The 16,396-nt window shown below is 50.8% G+C and overlaps 9 protein-coding genes across 9 annotated transcripts; 5 read left to right on the top strand and 4 right to left on the bottom strand.

Annotated features, from left to right (window-relative positions):
* The first annotated feature begins 184 nt into the window (after positions 1-184).
* AUEXF2481DRAFT_43067 (uncharacterized protein) lies at positions 185-1,014 on the top strand. The gene has a single exon (XM_013485355.1). The coding sequence runs from the start codon at positions 231-233 to the stop codon at positions 762-764; it is 534 nt and encodes a 177-aa protein (XP_013340809.1). The 5' UTR covers positions 185-230; the 3' UTR covers positions 765-1,014.
* AUEXF2481DRAFT_425615 (uncharacterized protein) lies at positions 961-2,000 on the top strand. The gene is made up of 3 exons (XM_013485429.1): positions 961-1,082; positions 1,131-1,689; positions 1,761-2,000. The coding sequence occupies exons 2-3, from the start codon at positions 1,205-1,207 to the stop codon at positions 1,819-1,821; spliced, it is 546 nt and encodes a 181-aa protein (XP_013340883.1). The 5' UTR covers positions 961-1,082; positions 1,131-1,204; the 3' UTR covers positions 1,822-2,000.
* Positions 2,001-3,046: 1,046 nt separating this feature from the next.
* On the top strand, positions 3,047-4,667 carry AUEXF2481DRAFT_68696 (uncharacterized protein; the record flags this gene model as incomplete). Its single annotated transcript, XM_013485407.1, has 3 exons — positions 3,047-3,155; positions 3,215-4,003; positions 4,060-4,667. The coding sequence occupies 3 exons, from the start codon at positions 3,047-3,049 to the stop codon at positions 4,665-4,667; spliced, it is 1,506 nt and encodes a 501-aa protein (XP_013340861.1).
* A 788-nt stretch (positions 4,668-5,455) lies between these two features.
* On the top strand, positions 5,456-6,235 carry AUEXF2481DRAFT_7686 (uncharacterized protein; the record flags this gene model as incomplete). Its single annotated transcript, XM_013485300.1, has 3 exons — positions 5,456-5,521; positions 5,580-5,706; positions 5,763-6,235. 3 exons carry the CDS (start codon positions 5,456-5,458, stop codon positions 6,233-6,235), a joined length of 666 nt encoding a protein of 221 aa, XP_013340754.1.
* A 497-nt stretch (positions 6,236-6,732) lies between these two features.
* Positions 6,733-9,329, top strand: AUEXF2481DRAFT_7685 (uncharacterized protein; the record flags this gene model as incomplete). The annotated part of the gene is made up of 5 exons (XM_013485299.1): positions 6,733-6,816; positions 6,872-6,940; positions 6,991-7,066; positions 7,118-8,431; positions 8,482-9,329. 5 exons carry the CDS (start codon positions 6,733-6,735, stop codon positions 9,327-9,329), a joined length of 2,391 nt encoding a protein of 796 aa, XP_013340753.1.
* Positions 9,330-9,451: 122 nt separating this feature from the next.
* Positions 9,452-10,437, bottom strand: AUEXF2481DRAFT_91330 (uncharacterized protein; the record flags this gene model as incomplete). Its single annotated transcript, XM_013485423.1, has 1 exon — positions 9,452-10,437. Exon 1 carries the CDS (start codon positions 10,202-10,204, stop codon positions 9,452-9,454), a length of 753 nt encoding a protein of 250 aa, XP_013340877.1. The 5' UTR covers positions 10,205-10,437.
* Positions 10,438-10,804: 367 nt separating this feature from the next.
* AUEXF2481DRAFT_43064 (uncharacterized protein) lies at positions 10,805-12,323 on the bottom strand. Its single transcript, XM_013485354.1, has 2 exons — positions 11,338-12,323; positions 10,805-11,278 (listed from the first exon to the last, which is right to left on the bottom strand). Exons 1-2 carry the CDS (start codon positions 12,181-12,183, stop codon positions 10,985-10,987), a joined length of 1,140 nt encoding a protein of 379 aa, XP_013340808.1. The 5' UTR covers positions 12,184-12,323; the 3' UTR covers positions 10,805-10,984.
* Positions 12,324-12,616: 293 nt separating this feature from the next.
* AUEXF2481DRAFT_43062 (uncharacterized protein) lies at positions 12,617-14,245 on the bottom strand. The gene is made up of 8 exons (XM_013485353.1): positions 14,135-14,245; positions 13,810-14,085; positions 13,696-13,755; positions 13,632-13,639; positions 13,462-13,565; positions 13,244-13,414; positions 13,054-13,195; positions 12,617-13,000 (listed from the first exon to the last, which is right to left on the bottom strand). The coding sequence occupies exons 1-8, from the start codon at positions 14,201-14,203 to the stop codon at positions 12,673-12,675; spliced, it is 1,158 nt and encodes a 385-aa protein (XP_013340807.1). The 5' UTR covers positions 14,204-14,245; the 3' UTR covers positions 12,617-12,672.
* Positions 14,246-14,633: 388 nt separating this feature from the next.
* Positions 14,634-16,336, bottom strand: AUEXF2481DRAFT_68798 (uncharacterized protein; the record flags this gene model as incomplete). The annotated part of the gene is made up of 3 exons (XM_013485416.1): positions 14,634-15,305; positions 15,359-15,809; positions 15,867-16,336. 3 exons carry the CDS (start codon positions 16,334-16,336, stop codon positions 14,634-14,636), a joined length of 1,593 nt encoding a protein of 530 aa, XP_013340870.1.
* Positions 16,337-16,396: the final 60 nt, after the last annotated feature.

The raw sequence follows: 16,396 nt of genomic DNA, 5'->3' as shown, positions 1-16,396 counted from the left end.
TTATCTGCACGTTATCAGAGACAAGGCCTGTCAAAAGTGTCTCTGAGAAAGAAATTGATCGAGACCGCCATCCTTGTTGTCCTGGTCAATGGCCGACAGGCCACCCGATGCACGTGCGCACGCTTGCTGGCCTCGTTGACGTCCGAGGGTCTGAACTTCTTTTCCCTGCAGCACCAGCCACCATTCGGGCCAGTCTCTGCCTTGATTTCATAAATCGCCCTGCCAACACCATGACCGCTTCGACTTTTGCTTCTTCTGCAGAGCCCAAGCATCATCCGGATTATTGCATGGCTATCTCGCAATCCCTGATCCATAATCTGGTCAATCTCCTGCCTCATGGCCCAGCCATCTCTGTGCTTAGCATTGGTAGCGGCACCGGCCTTCTTGAAAGTCTGCTCTCTCCACTGCTCGACGACTCCTACGACCTCTGCGGTGTGGAAGTAGCGCCGAATGTGAACAAATATCTGCCCGAACAAAACATGTACTTTGTAGGTGGCACATGGGATCTCTGTTCACAAGCAGCCAAAGCCCACGTCTGGATGTTTACCTATCCACGTGAACCTAAGTTGATCTTGCGATATCTCGATGTGTATGATCATGCAAACCTCTCCAGAATCATTTGGCTGGGACCCAAAATGGACTGGCAGTCTGACTACGAGGCTACCTTTGCGTCCTCAAAGTTCAGTCGACTGACTGTTCTGGAGGACAGTGGTGCGGCAGCTTACGAGATGGTTGTCATTGCAGAGCGACCCCTTCAAGCATGATAAAAACTGATCACAACCTGGCATGACTGTTCATGCCAAGTTGTCACCACAAAATATCAAGAATGACACAATCCAACTGCCTGTCGGAGATGTCGTGGCTATGGGATTTGCAGTGCCCGTGATTCAACATCCGCTGCATGGCCATCATGTATGTTGTGGCAAGGAACAGGTCAAACTTCAAGAAGTCACCACATGCTACATAGTCTCAATCATGCAAGCATCGAGGTATCTTGAAAGCACATGGACCTGCTTGTACATGCTGTGCCCTGCTATAGCGATGCCATGCTGGCTGTTACTATGCTTCATGGTCTCTCAACGGTATAAAGTCTTCGCTTCTTAGTTGTTGATTGTTGCCAATAGCTTCAGGCTTCTACCTTGATCTTTCTCGCCGATATCACTCAAACATTTGCAGAGACTTGCTTGCCGGAACCAAAGCTTCGATGGAGAAGCAGTCTGTGCAAATCTGTTCTTTGGGACCTCAACACAGACAACTACAAGACGTGTGGAACCATGCATCTTTCCTTGTACAAGTTGCTTACGACCTAGAATGGGCTGCGATGCAGTTTGAGCTGCTTGAAACGAAGGCGCCTGACCGGCCAACAAAGGCAGTCCTGTTGCTCAACATTGGCATCACATACTCCCTTTGGGGAAGATACGCACATGCCGAGAAAGCTTTCCAGAGAGTCCTTCCATTGCATCCTTTTACATCCCCACTGGCACACTTTCTGCTCGGTTTAGTGCGGTTCGAGCTCGGCCACTACGAGCAGGCGCAGATCAGCTTCATGCTTTGCGCAAATGTTCTCCAGCAGACCGATCGCAATCGCGACTACAGACCCCTTGGGCTTGACTTTACTCTGTCCCACCATTTGGTCGTAGAAAATGAAGAGATTGCTGCCTGCGAGTGGACGCTCAAACAGAAGGGAAGGTACGGGTTTCGACTGCTGAACAGGTTGCCTGCAGCATCAGTATTCGATACCACCGTCCTAACAAGCACAGTCGGAGCCTGTTTCACGAGGGCTCGAGCCTCACAGACCTCTCAATCAGCAAGCTCAAGTAGCGTCTACAGCGTGCAGTCGAGAGGTGTTTCATCCATCTTCATCGTTCCCGACATCCAGGCTACATCGCCGGTTCAAGCCCCCAGACCTCGTACCCCACCTGTGATCCCCTGGCGACCGTTGCACAAACCGATGATACCACGTGCAGCACAAACACAAATTGAGCCATCAAATTTACGCTCATTGACACACTTCCTCAAGTATACTGGGCCCGACGATCTACATTTTGCTCAAGCAGAGAAGACGACAGATGTCTACGCACCGCTGGGATCCATCTCCGAACATGGAACCACCGCACATGAAGGGGACCACATTGCTGCACTCAGCAAGCATACTGGTTTGCCTCGATGGAGCCCGTTTCAACCTACAGAGCAAGCAGATGCCGGTGGCCTTCTTCGAAAGGTATCAACACTCACTCTCAAGAAGTAAGTATTAGAGCTATGCAACACGTATAAAACCTCGCTGATCGTTCCTACAGAACGAGTTCCATACGCCAAATGACCAGAACGGTCTTCAGCACGCCAATGGAACACTTGGGGGCAGCTCACATACGCCAGGCTCGTGTTATCGACAGAGGGAGAGTGGTGGCGGGACCACAACGTCGGCTGGCAATAGACACGATCACGCATTTGCCCAATCCTACGATTCACAGAGCCGTGTTCAATACTATACCTGAGGGCAGCGGAGAGAGTCGAGCGCAGCCACACGTGCCTGAGAGGATCAGCATTGACTCGCACATGATCTTCAGTCATGGAGGGTTGGTGATGTGATTGCATCTCTTGCGTTTAATGATTTTGATTCAGTACGGAGACTATGTACTACTATGTTGTCATGAATGAATGTATGCGACCGTCATAAGCTGTTTGCGGCTTTACCCTCATACGGTGTTCAATCTCAAGGATTGCATTTTGACAGCAACCAAACCTCGTCGTGAGATAAAGGATGTGGTGTTCGAAGCTGTTGCAAGCACCGTCAATTTGACCAGACAAGAAGTACTGCTGTCTTTATATCAAAACCTGTAATCGAGCACTCAAGTTGAAAATGGTTCCTCGACCTGATGATGCAACGGATCCTGCCGAGAGCCCGTGCGGAAGCCTGCCAAGGCTTCGCGCCTGTCGAATTTGCTATGAAGCTGTCGGCGAAAAATTATCTGCGCATCGACAGCGACATTAGAAGTCTTGGGAGGGCAGCATTTTCAATCTTTTCCAACAAGACAATACATACAAAATGGCGCTCGTTAAGGCCGACGAGGCTGATTACTCGATCAAGCCCGAGAACATCACTCCTACCATCGACACCAGTGCCTGGCCGCTGCTTCTGAAGAACTGGGACCAGCGTACGTCGTAGAGCTCTTCCACATTGGTGTGATTCTATAACTAATCTTTCTGCGCGCAGTCCTTGTTCGTACTGGCCACTTCACTCCCATCCCTGCTGGCGCAACTCCCCTCAAGCGTGACCTCAAGTCATACATCTCTTCCGGAGTCATCAACTTGGACAAGCCCTCCAACCCCTCTTCGCACGAAGTCGTCGCCTGGATCAAGCGCATCCTCCGTTGCGAGCGTACCGGTCACTCCGGTACTCTCGATCCCAAGGTCACTGGATGTTTGATTGTCTGCATTGATCGCGCTACTCGCCTGGTCAAGTCGCAGCAGGGTGCTGGTAAGGAGTACGTCTGTGTCATCAGACTTCACAACAAGCTCCCCGGAGGCGAGCAGCAATTTGCCCGCGCCCTTGAGACCCTTACTGGCGCTCTCTTCCAGCGTCCTCCTCTTATCTCGGCCGTCAAGAGACAGCTCCGTATCAGAACCATCCACGAGAGCAAGCTTTACGAGTTCGACAACGAGAGACAGCTCGGTGTCTTCTGGGTTTCGTGCGAGGCTGGTACCTACATCCGTACACTCTGTGTCCACCTTGGTCTCTTGTTGGGTGTCGGTGCTCACATGCAGGAGCTGAGACGTGTACGTTCCGGTGCCATGGACGAGCAGAAGAACCTCGTCACCCTCCACGACGTCCTTGACGCCCAATATCTTTACGACAACCAGCGCGACGAGAGCTACCTCCGTCAAGTTATCAGCCCTCTTGAGTCTCTGCTCACCACCTACAAGCGTGTCGTTGTCAAGGACTCTGCCGTCAACGCTGTCTGCTACGGTGCCAAGCTCATGATTCCCGGTCTGTTGAGATACGGTATGTCTTGTCTTCTGCTGCACATCAACTCTTAACATGTTACTAACGCTTCACAGAATCCGGCATCGAGGTTCACGAGGAGATTGTCCTGATCACCACAAAGGGTGAGGCCATCGCCATTGCCATCGCCCAGATGTCCACTGTCGAGCTTTCCACCTGCGACCACGGTGTTGTTGCCAAGGTCAAGCGTTGCATCATGGAGCGTGACCTCTACCCACGCCGCTGGGGCATGGGCCCTGTTGCTACTGAGAAGAAGAAGATGAAGGAGTCCGGCAAGCTCGACAAGTACGGCCGCCCCAACGAGGCCACCCCTGCCAAGTGGAACGCCGAGTACAAGGACTTCAACAGCACTCTGACTGTCAACGGCGAGTCCGTTACTGGTGCTGAGAGAACTGCTGTTGAGGCCGCACCCGTCAAGGAGGGTATCACTGGTCAGTCCAAGGACACCACTTCTCGCGAGGAGGTCATGGCCGCTCCCGCTGTTGCAGGAGACGGCTCCGACGTCAAGGACGCTACCATGGAAGATGCTGGCTCAAAGAAGGACAAGAAGCGCAAGCGCGAGGGCGAGTCAGCAGAGGAGAAGGCTGAGCGCAAGAAGAAGAAGGCCGAGAAGAAGGAGAAGAGAAAGAGCAAGAGCAAGGCCGACAGCTCAGACAGCGAGTAAACGTGTTGTACACTTCCTCGGTGGCGAGCGATGGACTAAAAAGTAAAGCGCATTACAATGTATAGTACGCGCGTGCGGACAGGAAAGGCGGCGTTTGGGCATGGTGTTCAGGCGTTGAATATCTAGTGACGGCGATTGCAGCATATGCCAGCGGGAAAGTCGGATCTCCTTTGCAATGAACAAAATCACGTTTTATCATCATTCACATGATTTCCAATTTCCTGACTGAGCAGTGAAGCCTGCGATGGGCTCGACTGAGCAGTGAAGCCTGCGATGGGCTCGACTGAGCAGCCGGATGGTCAGGCCCGATAAAGCATGAAATGGCCGTTACGCATGACGTGGGATTGATCACGCAGAGGGTGGTAGTGTTGCCAGAAACCTGAATAAGCAGTCCGCGGCACAAGGATAGGCTATATATGGAAAGGAATGATGGGTTGAACAAAGGTTCTATTGTGCCTGTAGATAGGTCTACTTTCTGGCTAGACCGAGTCTCACTCATTCCTGAAAGTTCGGCGTTAAGGACGGCTTCACTTTCGCGAAGTTCCCAAAGCGGAAGACTCACCAGTCGCCCTTTCTTTGCCCTTGAGTCAAGACTCACCAACACTCAAACTCGCCCTCCGTCTCACTCCGTCTTTCCGCTCGCCTCGTCGCCTCGTCACCTCGTCGCATCTTCTCTCTCTCTCTCTCTCTCTCTCTCTCTCTCTCTCTCTCTCTCCAACCGTAACACTCGCTGCTCCTCCACTCTCGACGACGGAACACAACCGAGGCCACTGCCACCCCTCTACATCATGGCGGAGAAGATCTTAATGTCCGAGTTCAAGGCTCTCTCCAAGGAACACTGGACCAACATCGAGGTACGTCGGTTTTGTATGCGAAGGGTATACGACTGAGAGACTGACTTGTGCCGTTCAGCTCATCAACGAGAATATCTTCTCCTGGCACGTCGCCCTGATCGTTATCAATCCCGACTCCATCTACAATGGTGCCTTCTTCAAGGCCAAGATGACCTTCCCTACAACCTACCCCTTCAGTCCTCCCAGTATGTAGCTTCTCACACTCTCTTGTCTATCGGCCTCATACTGACCGCACTTGCAGCCTTCAAGTTCACTCGTCCCATGTTCCATCCGAATGTCTACCCCGATGGCAAACTCTGTATTTCCATCCTCCACCCCCCCGGCGAGGACGAGATGTCAGGCGAACTCGCTGCCGAACGCTGGTCACCTGCTCAGCGCGTCGAGTCTGTCCTTATCAGTATCCTATCACTCCTCGATGATGCCGAACCTTCCTCGCCCGCCAACGTCGACGCTGGAGTCATGCTACGCAACCACCCGGAGGCATACAAGCAACGAGCCCTCCAGGATGTTGAGGCTAGTAAGGCCGACATTCCAGAGGGCTTTATCATGCCTACTCAGCATGTTACCTACAAGCCCGAGGTCGAAGACAACCTGTTCAGCTGGAGCGACTCGGAGGTCGAGGACGACTTCGACAACGACAGCGATGCAGAGATGACGTTTGACGAGGACGACGAAGACGACGAGCAGGAAGTCGCCAGCGACAGCGACGATTGAATACACGCCTCACATCATGGGCTACACATCTTATGGCGTTTTTCTTTTTTCGATACCACCAGCGCGGCGTTCAGGCATGGGTTATACAAGCAGGGGCACATATTATCACAGGCCAGGACGGGGGACAGCAGCACAGAAGTTGCTAGTTGGTGTACTGGCGCATCTTTCAAATGCTTTTTACGGCTCTTTAACAAAGTTTTTATTAGACCAATATATGGAGGATATCCTTCCGCTTTAGTCACTTCAACCCGAAATCTCATTTCACTATGCATGCAAAGCCTTTCAAGAGTGAATGATTATTGCGTGAACGATATCGAGGGCAATCTCTAAATAGTTGACCGCAGAATGGTATAGAGCGCAGATCTGGGCTTTCATTGTGCTGATGACGTAGGCTGGTCAGTTCACCGGGCCAGCAAGCAATCAAGCAAACAGTCGGATCTACCCTAATCGATCTTTGCACATCACGCTGTGCGTCTCTATCCACTCCTCTGAGCACCATGGCTGAAGCGAATTCACAAGCTGTCGCCGAGTTGACTGGCATCTCGGGCTGCACAGATGATGTGGCCCGCAGATGGTTGAAGGTTTGACATGTCGGTAATGGCAGGCATAACTCTCGACTGACCACCCATTTACCAGATCAAAAACAACGACGCGGATGCTGCCATGAATGCCATCTTCGATGGTGAAGACCTTGATAAAGCCGAGGTACGTACTGTCCTATCGCATCACTGGTCACTTGTGTTTACTCAAGCCAGTCGACCGTAACCTGGAGCGAGACTGATTTCAGCGCTGGCCGTGACGGGACCACGGCATTCGGTCCTCAAAACTACTGTGCGTCTTTTGGATGGAGACTCATCTTTATGCTAAACTGACGTCCACAAGCATACAATGAGCAGAACCTACGTCCACTTGGGCATAGCGCGGCCCCGACAAGAGGCAACTCGCCCGCGCCATCTCTCAGACAGCCTTCCAACAAAGATGATGAAGACGCTGATATGCAAAGGGCTATTGCTGCTTCTCAACAAGGCTCAACCGGTGTCACGTTGCCAAATGCCAACTTCCAGCCCGCGATGGGCGACCACTACGACCCTTCGAAATGGTCGATGACTACCGTAAATGTGGATTCCCAACAGGCCAGCGAAATCATACCGGATCTTGAGCCTCACGAGCGTAAGAACGAGCCTGGCGAACCACGATTTCTGAAACAACTACCTTCCGGCGATTATCTGCCAAATCTACTTACCATTGCGCATTACATTCCAATGGCACGGAAAGCTCTGTTGGCGCCACACAAGACTTACTCTTCCTATGGAACGGATCCTGAATGGTGGAAGGGTCACGGTATCAGCTTGCCCAAAATTGTCAGTACTGTCAGCGGCGCACCCTTGGAGCCAGCCACCACCAACCAGGATGAGATTCTTGCAGAGATGCAGCGTCTGATGGCTTTGCTGGACGAGAGCGAAAGATCTTACGGTAGTGCAGACACGCTTGTTCGTCTTGCCGGGACTGATAGTGGATGCATTCTGGACAGAGTGCTCAGGACTTGGGAACAGGCCTCGCTGGATTCTATGGAAGAATACTTCAACGACGATAAGTTCTTCGTCTTCCACTCGATAGTCGGCACCACAGATCCTCAGGGAATGGCCACTACGGATCTGTTCTCTCTACCGCTATTCGTCAAATCTGGCCCTGATGCGCCAAGTACCGAACTAGCCTCGATTATGGACGACGCTCTGTGGGATACTGGAGACGAAGCAGCTTCCTATGACAACTATATCGATCACTGCGCACAAGTCTTGCCAATTCGTCTAACACAGAACGATACATCAAAAGACACACTAAATGTCATCATCCCTCCGATACTCTACGTCGACAAATATCTTAAGGAGAATGCAGACGCGACAAGAGAAGTCCGAAAACAGATGGCACAGAGCAAGAAGAAGATTGACAAGATCGAGATGGCCCAGTTCAGGCTGAAGAATTACAGACATTCACAGAAAGGAAACCTGAGTTCGAGTCAACTTATGAAACACGCGCGAGGCTACTTCTCAGGTGCCACTAGGAGAAATATGATTGAAGAAAGAGAAGGTGCTGGCGCTGGTGGGGATACCGACATTCCTCCTCCACTGGAGCACCATGGTGCAATCGCCGAACAGCTGGAAGCAGTCTGCAAAGACGTTGATGCAAAACTCGAAGGTACGTACAAGTCTCCTGTGGTGGTGGTCTGTTGTGCTAACTAGTGACAGCTCTGGAACAAGAAAGAGAAAAGGCCCGTAAGGCTCTGGCACAACTGTCACAAGAGACCGGACTGGCACAAGAGAACCTCAAACACAGATACACGCTCAGAGGTGTCTCCACAAAGTCGCACGTAACCTATCTTCTACAGCCTCGTGATCCTCTCGACGGCTCCTTAGTCGATGACGAAGATGCACCCGAGGGTATGCAATGGTGGCGTATCGAGTATGACGTCCATACGAACGGGGCCAAGGTCATCAAGACAAAATCTGCACAAGACGATGTTATCCGCGCGGTGGAACTCGAACACAACCAAGCTCTTCTCGTCTACGCCAGCGATCACGCCATCTCGGACGAACACGATGTTGAACTCACCACAGCTCTCGAGGAGTTCATTCACCATGACGATGAAAGCTTCGAGGCCGAACTGCAGATGAATGGCTTTGGTCACGGGAATGTATACCCTGCATACGAGGGAGTTTCACAACGCCGTGGCTCAGGAGACAGTACTGCTGCAAACTTCGGCAATGACGATGCTCCGCCTAGTTACGAACCACCTCCTTACGACGCAGGTATCGAATACGGCCGCATCCCGAATAACATGCAGGACAGCAAAGATGCAGTCATGGATGGAACACACAGCCCTCCCGCCCACGAGATTCGCCTTGAGCAGGAAGACATTCAACACACAGAAGCAAACAAGGGAGGAGTCGAGATGATTGAGAAGGCGCATGAAGAGCCCTCATTATACAGGTTCGGTAGCGACGGCTCCAAGATGACCAAAAAAGTCGGTGACGATGCAATGGCGGGTATCAAGGTCCAAAATGAAGAAGTCGACCTGATCGATTTCAAGGATTAGTCATATACGTCTTCTTTCTCTCCTGACTTTATGTTGCTTCATCAATAAATAGTGGAAAGATTCCAGACTTGGATGGGTTAAATTGAGAGCTTCCTCTGTTAACTTGACCACATACATCTCCTCTAAGAATTGAAAATCCTTGAGTACAACAATTCATGCCTTCCAACCCACAAGTCCATGACCGGAACACTGAGCCCTGCATCCTCTACCCTTGTACCCTTTTCAGCGTCCACACAGCCTCTGATGACTTTCTGCAACACCTCACTTGCCAAAAACCCATGACTCAGATAAGGACCCATGACACCCGCCCTGACAGCAGCAGACAAAACACTCTTTGCATGATTACACAAGAACAGATATCCCGTTTCCTGCTCACTCAAACCTAAACATCTACACAACACACCAAACAGTGGTGCAAAATGTGCATTTAGCTGTAATCCAAAAACATCAGGTTTCGCCTTTTTGAAATCCGCAGCAAAAGAAGAGAGGGTGGAAATGGCAAGTTCTGTAGTCGAGGAAACAGTGCAAGAAGCGGCAAAAGCCCTCTCCCATAATCCCAGTAGAGCTTTTCCTTGTGCGACTGATGCGCGGCGTTGGACTGTACATGCTGTACTTGCGTCTACATCATTATCCAAGCCTCGCAATGTCTCGGGTTGTGAAAAGGCTTGCAGTACGTAGGGTAATGATGTAGAAGCAAGGTTTCTGATGCTAAGATGCAGGAAAAGGTGGAAATCTAGTGGTGGGGTGGTTGGGGAGGGAAAGGGAGGTTTATGGTGAGCGAGGTAAGATTCTAGGCCAGAGGAAAAGGCAAAAGAGCCGAGAGGGAGGGCGGAGTCGGAGAGGAGGAGGAGGAAGTGGAGGGATGGTTGGGTCATTATTTTGTGATTTTTTTTTGGTTGGTTTTGTTGAGTGCTGTGTCCGGTTTCTGGGCTGTTTTCGTGTGGACTTGTTCGAGGCGATGGTGGTGTAATGTCCCTTCCAGTAAAATCGTTCCTTAAGAGTCAAGTTTTACACGGCTGCAGATGTGCAGAGTTCTTTCCAGATTTGACCCTTTGTTCAGACGATAGTAGAAGCAGAAGTCGTTTTCCAATGACAACTCAGTAGATCCTAGATGGCCGGGTCTTCTTATGATCCGGTTTGTGTCATTGACTGGTCTTTTCTGAGATGCGGATTGTGACAACGCGTTTGCTCATCAAATTCTGAAAATGATGCTTGTTGCCGAGGATATTGGTATGCAGTGCCAAATTTGTGATGAGGTAGAAGTCGTTATCTCAGGGTCGTGAGTCGAAGCGTGGAGTCTCCACTTTCCACAATCACAGCATGGCAAGAGATGGACTGGCAACATGGATGCGCATAGGTTCTATGGAGGCGATGTTCGGCGCTCGACGTACGACTCTGACATTCAGACGAACAAGAGTTAGATTCTAATGTCAATGTGTATTCTTACAGCCAAACACACGATAACGCTGATGGCCCTTGGTTAGAATATGCACTCCATAAGATTTGTTGCATAAAATATGTTTCATTAATTCGTTTCTAATGTTTCGAAAAGGCCAGCCTCCGCAAATGCTCTCATTAAAAGAACGCTTCAAGAGAAAAGAATATGTGCAGAAGAAGGAAAAAAGGACGCCGTGGTTGAACTCTGAACTTTTCGCTCACAGAATCTCCTTGAGTGTGTTCTTTTGGGCAGGTGTCAAGCTTGTAGGGAATTGAATCTTGACACCGACGATAAAGTCGCCTCGTTCATCAGGCTTCTTGCTCTTGGGCATGCCGAGGTTGGGGTAGCGATCTTTGTAGGTGGGCGGTGTAGGGCCGCTTGAGCTGACGCCAATTTGCTTGCCGTCAATGGTCTTGACGGTTCTTGACCAGCCAGTCAAGGCTTCTTTTAGGGTGATGTCGACGTTGTGGATGATGTCGTCTCCTTCGCGCTTGTACAAGGGGTGTTCTTTCTAGAATGGAAATTAGCATTGAATGTCCAAGTAGGAATGTGTAAGGACGTTGGGCTTACCTCTTCAACAACAAAGTGCAAATCCTGGACTCCTCCCTCGACCTGGTCTCCGACTCCTGTAAATTTGATCTTACTGCCGGGCTTGAGACCCTTCTTAATTGGTACTTCGAGGATGCGATCCTGTACTGATTGTTTGCCGGTGTGGTCGTCGAATGTCTTTCTCTTGATCTTCATCTTCTTTGTGCAACCTGTGAACAGATCCTCAAGGGTGACGGGTAGAGGCTTCTCGACGACTGTGACTTCGGGTGTTTGCTGGCGTCTAGGCATGCCACTGTTCATGGTACGAGCGCGGCCACCTGGACCCGGGCGAGCACCAAATTGTCCGCCGAAACCACCTCCACCTCCAAATGCCGACATGAAATCGTCGTCGTCTCCCATGCCTCCGCCCATGCCCCCACCAGCGCCACCTCTCAGGAACTCGGAGAAGATGCTTTCCGGGTTGCTGAAGGAGAAGCCACCAGGGCCACCACCACTAGTCGAGAAGTGGAACTTAGCGCCTCCAGGGCCTCCAGCTCCAGGGAAGCCTCCGAAACCACCGGGCATACCACCAGGCATACCGCCTGGCATGCCACCAAAGCCTCCAGCACCACCAGCATCCTCAGGTGGAGCACCACCTCTTAACAGGAAGTCGAGGCCGAATTGGTCGTAGGTCTTGCGCTTGTCGGCATCGGACAGGATTTCGTATGCTTGTGAGACCTCCTTGAATTTCTCAGAGGCTTGCGGGTTGTCTTGGTTCTTATCGGGGTGCCACTTCAGGGCGGCTTTGCGGTATGCTTTCTTGATTTCTTCCGGTGTCGCGGTAGACGCGATGCCTAGCGAGTCGTATAGCTTTGTCTCGGCGACCATTGTGTGTCTTGGGTGTGTGTGTGTATAGGTGGGTGTGTGTGTGTGTCAATCCGGTGAATTAGTGCGGCAATGTGCAAGCGATTGAAAGTGTGTCAAGTAAGAATGAGAAAAAGCAAACTTGCATTCTTGCTTGTTCCTTGGTTGCTATGAGGCCTCGAGCTTGTGACATCAGGTGCACGTCTGGGGAAACTTCTAGAAAGCTCTATCCCCCCCCAAACACGTCCATTGTCCCCCGCACTCTGCCATTGACTTCCACGACCACGCCATGAGCAGCACCTCACGATCACTTGGGCACTTCTACTGCTCGAGTACTTCACTGTCCATGGACACTGACAGCACTGGAATTTATCATGAATATGGACATGTGATCAGGCAGTGGCATTGTCCTTCCGTGATATGGAAGCCCTCGACAACGACGAGCACGACGTCATACAATGTTCAGGTGAGAAACTTTTTATACAATACTGTTCACGTCTATCGAAGGACAGTCTATGCCGCGGGCACTGCTCCTGCGAACATGCTGTTACGATGGTCGATGAAGTTCTGCGTGAGAATCTTCCCTGTACCGCTCTCTTCGACCTTAAAGACCTCGATCGCTGCACTCTTCGCTTCGCGCCGAATCCTCCAGATACCCTCGCCGACAATGGTGTGCTTGAGGAAAGCGAGGAACTGGCTTGTGAAGTTGATGCAAGTGTTTCCGTTCCATTTGTACGTTCCTTCTCTTTGGATCCTGGAAGGTATTTGCTGTGTGCTTAGCTCTTCAATGTTAAGCAGTTTTCCGTCCCGAGAACGGAAGCCAATCACGATCTTAGGTACGCTGCAAGTCGGTCAGCGTCTCATGATGATTGATGACTCTAGTGATTGACTCACTTTAGCAAGAAGGATTGGGCCCAGAACTTGAGAAGCTTCTTGTCGAGAACCCATCGATCGCGTTCATGTTCTGGCTGTTTTGACGTCTTCAGCTCTACCCATCTTGCGGGAGCTTGTGGGTCGTCAGGCTTGTATCCGAGTACTTGATACTGTGTCAGCCTTGTTCACAACAGGCTTGTTCCTCTCTTACCTCCATCCACTTCTCCTCCGATGACCATGGATGTGCCGCCAATCTCGGTCCGGCAGATGCTGCAGTATTGAGCATAATTGTCAACAACTTCATCTTCACGACCCTCAATCTCTTCTCTGCTTGTTTCACCCCATGGTTTGTTCAAGAGCGACAATGTCTCAAATTTGTAGCCTGATAAAGTCAATCCTCACTCATCGAGTAGATAAGATTCAGCTTACCCCAATACATGGCCATATCTTGTGGTGGACCTCTATTCCGCGAGAAACGGGCTTTCTGTGCCTCTTTCGACGCGGTCTTGTATGCATGGTTCTCCTCAATGAAGCTATTGTAAATGAGAGGGTCAGCTTTTGCTCTTTGTTATTGATCGAATTTGGCGGAGGCTTCCTACACAGTGCCCTTAGATTTTGTCAGTCAAGCCGTCCGAATGTCTGCGATGGAGAAGATCTGCGCACCTGGAAGCATGTCGCATTCATTTCAAACCCATCTTCCAGCTCGTACGGCGCAGTCAAGATCTAGGCACATAATCAGTACATGGCTCGAGATCGAATGTTCCATATCAGACATACCCTCGTCATCATTCCCCTCCACGTCACAATGTCAACTTCCGTCTTCTTGCCATTGCGTGTTTCAGCTTCGACAAGAGTATCCAAGAGACCATCTAGATGCTCATCGCCACTGTCATCTCTCTGCCGAAACGTGTCATATCCTTTTGACAATTCAAAAGGGAACCTGTTATCTTGATGGCCTGGAAAACTGAAAAATGGCGGATAGTAGTATCTCAACGATTCATTGTCCAGAGGCTTGAGTTTATGTTCAGAGTCGTAGGAAAAGTAGGCAAGTTCCTAATCATGATTAGCTCCGTGATTCGCAGTGGTCTTATGGTATACACACTGTAGGCTTCTTGATTCTTGTATTAGCACCGGCAAACTGCTCCACTGGCTCGACCAAGAATCGTTGCATGACGATTATTGGTCAAGGTCATTGTCCTGTACAGAAATGCAGGCAGGTGGCTTTGGTGGAGGACGCGGATTCGCGCGCGTTTATGCATAGCTCATTACGCGGAGTTGCTTGGCTTGTGCTTCACGTACGTTTATGCAATTTTCCGGCTTGCTCGATGGACCCTGCACCTAGCGCAGTGAGCCGATGACACGAAGTATAGTATCTCAATGACATCCTTGCCAATTAAGAAGTTACCGTGCCTCAAAGCAGCTATAAGTGTAACCGTACTTCGCACAAAGGGGAATAGGAAGACCATGGTAGCTAGCTCAGCATATACAAGCGTTACACAAAAGACTATTCAATACACATCATCCCATTTCCTGCCATCATATCATATAATCCATAACTATCAGTCTCCCGACGCTCTGCGCAGGGCCCTTCTGTTCATTCCTTACTCCTGCTTGACAAGAGTTTGTCCATCCTCAGCGTATACATTGACGTCGAACTTTCTGAACTCGCGAGTCTTGACCTTGTTCGCAAACAGTACGTCCAACTCTTCATAAGTACGGTCCTTGCACTCGGGCAGTCTGAAGAACGTCCACACGAAGAAGACAAGCGAGGTACCTGCCCAGATAAAGCCAGTCTTGCCTCTGAGGTTCAAAGCTGTAGGGTTCAAGAGGTACGGGTTGACAGCACCACAGATGATGTTGGCAATGTAGTAGGATATTCTGGCCAAGCAGACACTCTTGTTTCTCAGACGGGTGGCGGAGGTTTCGCCGACGATGGCGTAGCAGATTGGTCCGACGGTAAGATAGTATATGAAGAGCCAGAGGAGCATCATGACGGCTTGTGCGTAGTTGCCTGCGACACTTTTGGCGTCTGCGGCGCTGATGGCTCCGGTGGTGGTGAGGACGAGAGTGAGAAGGCCGAGGCCCCAAAGGTATAGAGTGCGGCGGCCGAAGGCGGAGAGGAGGTACCAGGAGATGATCGTGCCGACGGAAGCCATGGCGAGTCCGCCAACGGTCATTTTGAACGAGATGGAGGTGGGGAGGCCGGCTTGAATGAAGAAGTAGGTGGGTGTTCCGCCCATAGCACTGCCACAGAAGGGCTGAGCCGCGAAGACCTGTTGAGTGTCAGTTATGTGTACCTCCGCCTCCATGTTGTAACCAAACGTACCATGCATACGATCTCAGTGCGGCGACGATCGATACCCTTGAAGCAGTCCCAGTAAGATGTACCTGCACTGATATCCATTTCCAACTGGTTGGTGTGCTGCATCATGGCAAGCTGAGCTCGGTGTTCGCTGTCGGTCTTGTTCGAAGACAAACGCTTGATCGAGCGTAAAGCACCATCGTTGTCGCCGGTGCGGATGAGATGCCATGGACTTTCTGGTGCGAGGAAAGCGAGGAGAGCGATTGGTAGAGGCCACACCCATTGAATAGCAAAAGGAATTCTGTATGCCCACTCTGTTGTGATGCCGGAGACTCCAGATTGTACGCCCGCGCCCACCAGCTGACCAAAAGCCCAAGTAAGGTTGACATAGACAGTAAGATAGCCACGAAGCGCAGTAGGACACACTTCAGACGCGTAGGCTGGTGCCATAGTTGCAAAGACCCCCCAGGGGATACTAGCATTCGGATTAGCATTTAGGATGAAGAATCGAGACTATGATTTGTTTGCTTACCCGCAAAGAATTTGGCCGATCAAAATGACTTCAACAGAGGGTGCGAAGAAGGGGATGAAGATGAATGCAAGCAGAGACAGAAGAGAGGCGATCATGACCTTGCGGTAGCCAAATTTGTGAGTGAGGTATCCGTTCAAGAAAGCGCCAATGACTGTGCCGATTTGTGTTCCATTACCGAGACCTGCCTGCCATGCAGCAGAGAGTGAGTACTCTCCGGTGGCAGCATCAAGCTCGCCATACTTCCTGACGAAGGCAGGTTGTCCGAAGAAGGAGTAGATTAATACAATGTCGTATCCTTCCATGATGATGGCGCTCGAGATAGCGATGGACCAGAAACATGCTTGAGGGTACTTCTTCAAGGCTTGCATCAAGGTCAGGTTGTGCTCCTCGTCCGTTGCGGCAGCAGCCAATCCATGGTCGACCTTCTCGTCTCCGACGAAGGAGCCGGCTCGATCTTCGACGTGAACCATATCGGTCTTTTCGTCCAACATAATGTCGGAACTGGTTGCTGAAATGGGGTGTGAGTATGT

The sequence above is a fragment of the Aureobasidium subglaciale genome (assembly GCF_000721755.1).
Source record: "Aureobasidium subglaciale EXF-2481 unplaced genomic scaffold scaffold_22, whole genome shotgun sequence".
Taxonomy (NCBI): Eukaryota; Fungi; Ascomycota; class Dothideomycetes; order Dothideales; family Saccotheciaceae; genus Aureobasidium; species Aureobasidium subglaciale.
This window is presented reverse-complemented; position numbering and strand designations above follow the sequence as displayed.